General features: G+C 39.4%; 1 protein-coding gene across 4 annotated transcripts in view; it reads right to left on the reverse strand.

Moving 5' to 3' along the window:
- The window catches only part of LOC119588472, a 6,542-nt gene that overhangs the window by 3,947 nt on the left and 2,207 nt on the right, over positions 1–388 (reverse strand). For all 4 annotated transcript variants that reach the window (XM_037937119.1, XM_037937121.1, XM_037937120.1 and 1 more), the window contains exon 2: positions 88–169. In XM_037937119.1, the coding sequence (XP_037793047.1) occupies positions 88–156 (69 nt within the window). In that variant the 5' untranslated portion in view covers positions 157–169. The remainder of the gene's footprint in view (positions 1–87; positions 170–388) is intronic.

A 388-nucleotide genomic window follows, 5' to 3' on the forward strand; every position in this document is an offset into this window, starting at 1 on the left:
ATTGCACTTGAGCTTACATGTGTGAAAGTCCCTGAGTATTTGTCTCACCGTGTTAAATCACGTGCAAAAATGTGGCTTTATACTTACGATTTCTATGATCTTCATGATGCCCGACTTCGTTTTCAGGTAACCCGTATTGATCACGACCAGTCCCATGGTTGCTGCTTAGCTGGAATAAGTCCTTTATTACGGTTACGTCAGTGACACGAAACGTACGTTATATAAAGTAGACATTTCATCCCCATACTCACTATAATTCATATATTCAACATTTCACATTCATCCAGTTTTAGAAACGCTTGTGATGTGTTCTCTAATGAACATGTGGCAAAAGCCATGGAAAAGGACTACGTATGTACGTGTTACTCTTGAATAGCTGTTCCTACTC

Source organism: Penaeus monodon, chromosome 24 (genome assembly GCF_015228065.2).
Source record: "Penaeus monodon isolate SGIC_2016 chromosome 24, NSTDA_Pmon_1, whole genome shotgun sequence".
Lineage (NCBI taxonomy): Eukaryota > Metazoa > Arthropoda > Malacostraca > Decapoda > Penaeidae > Penaeus > Penaeus monodon.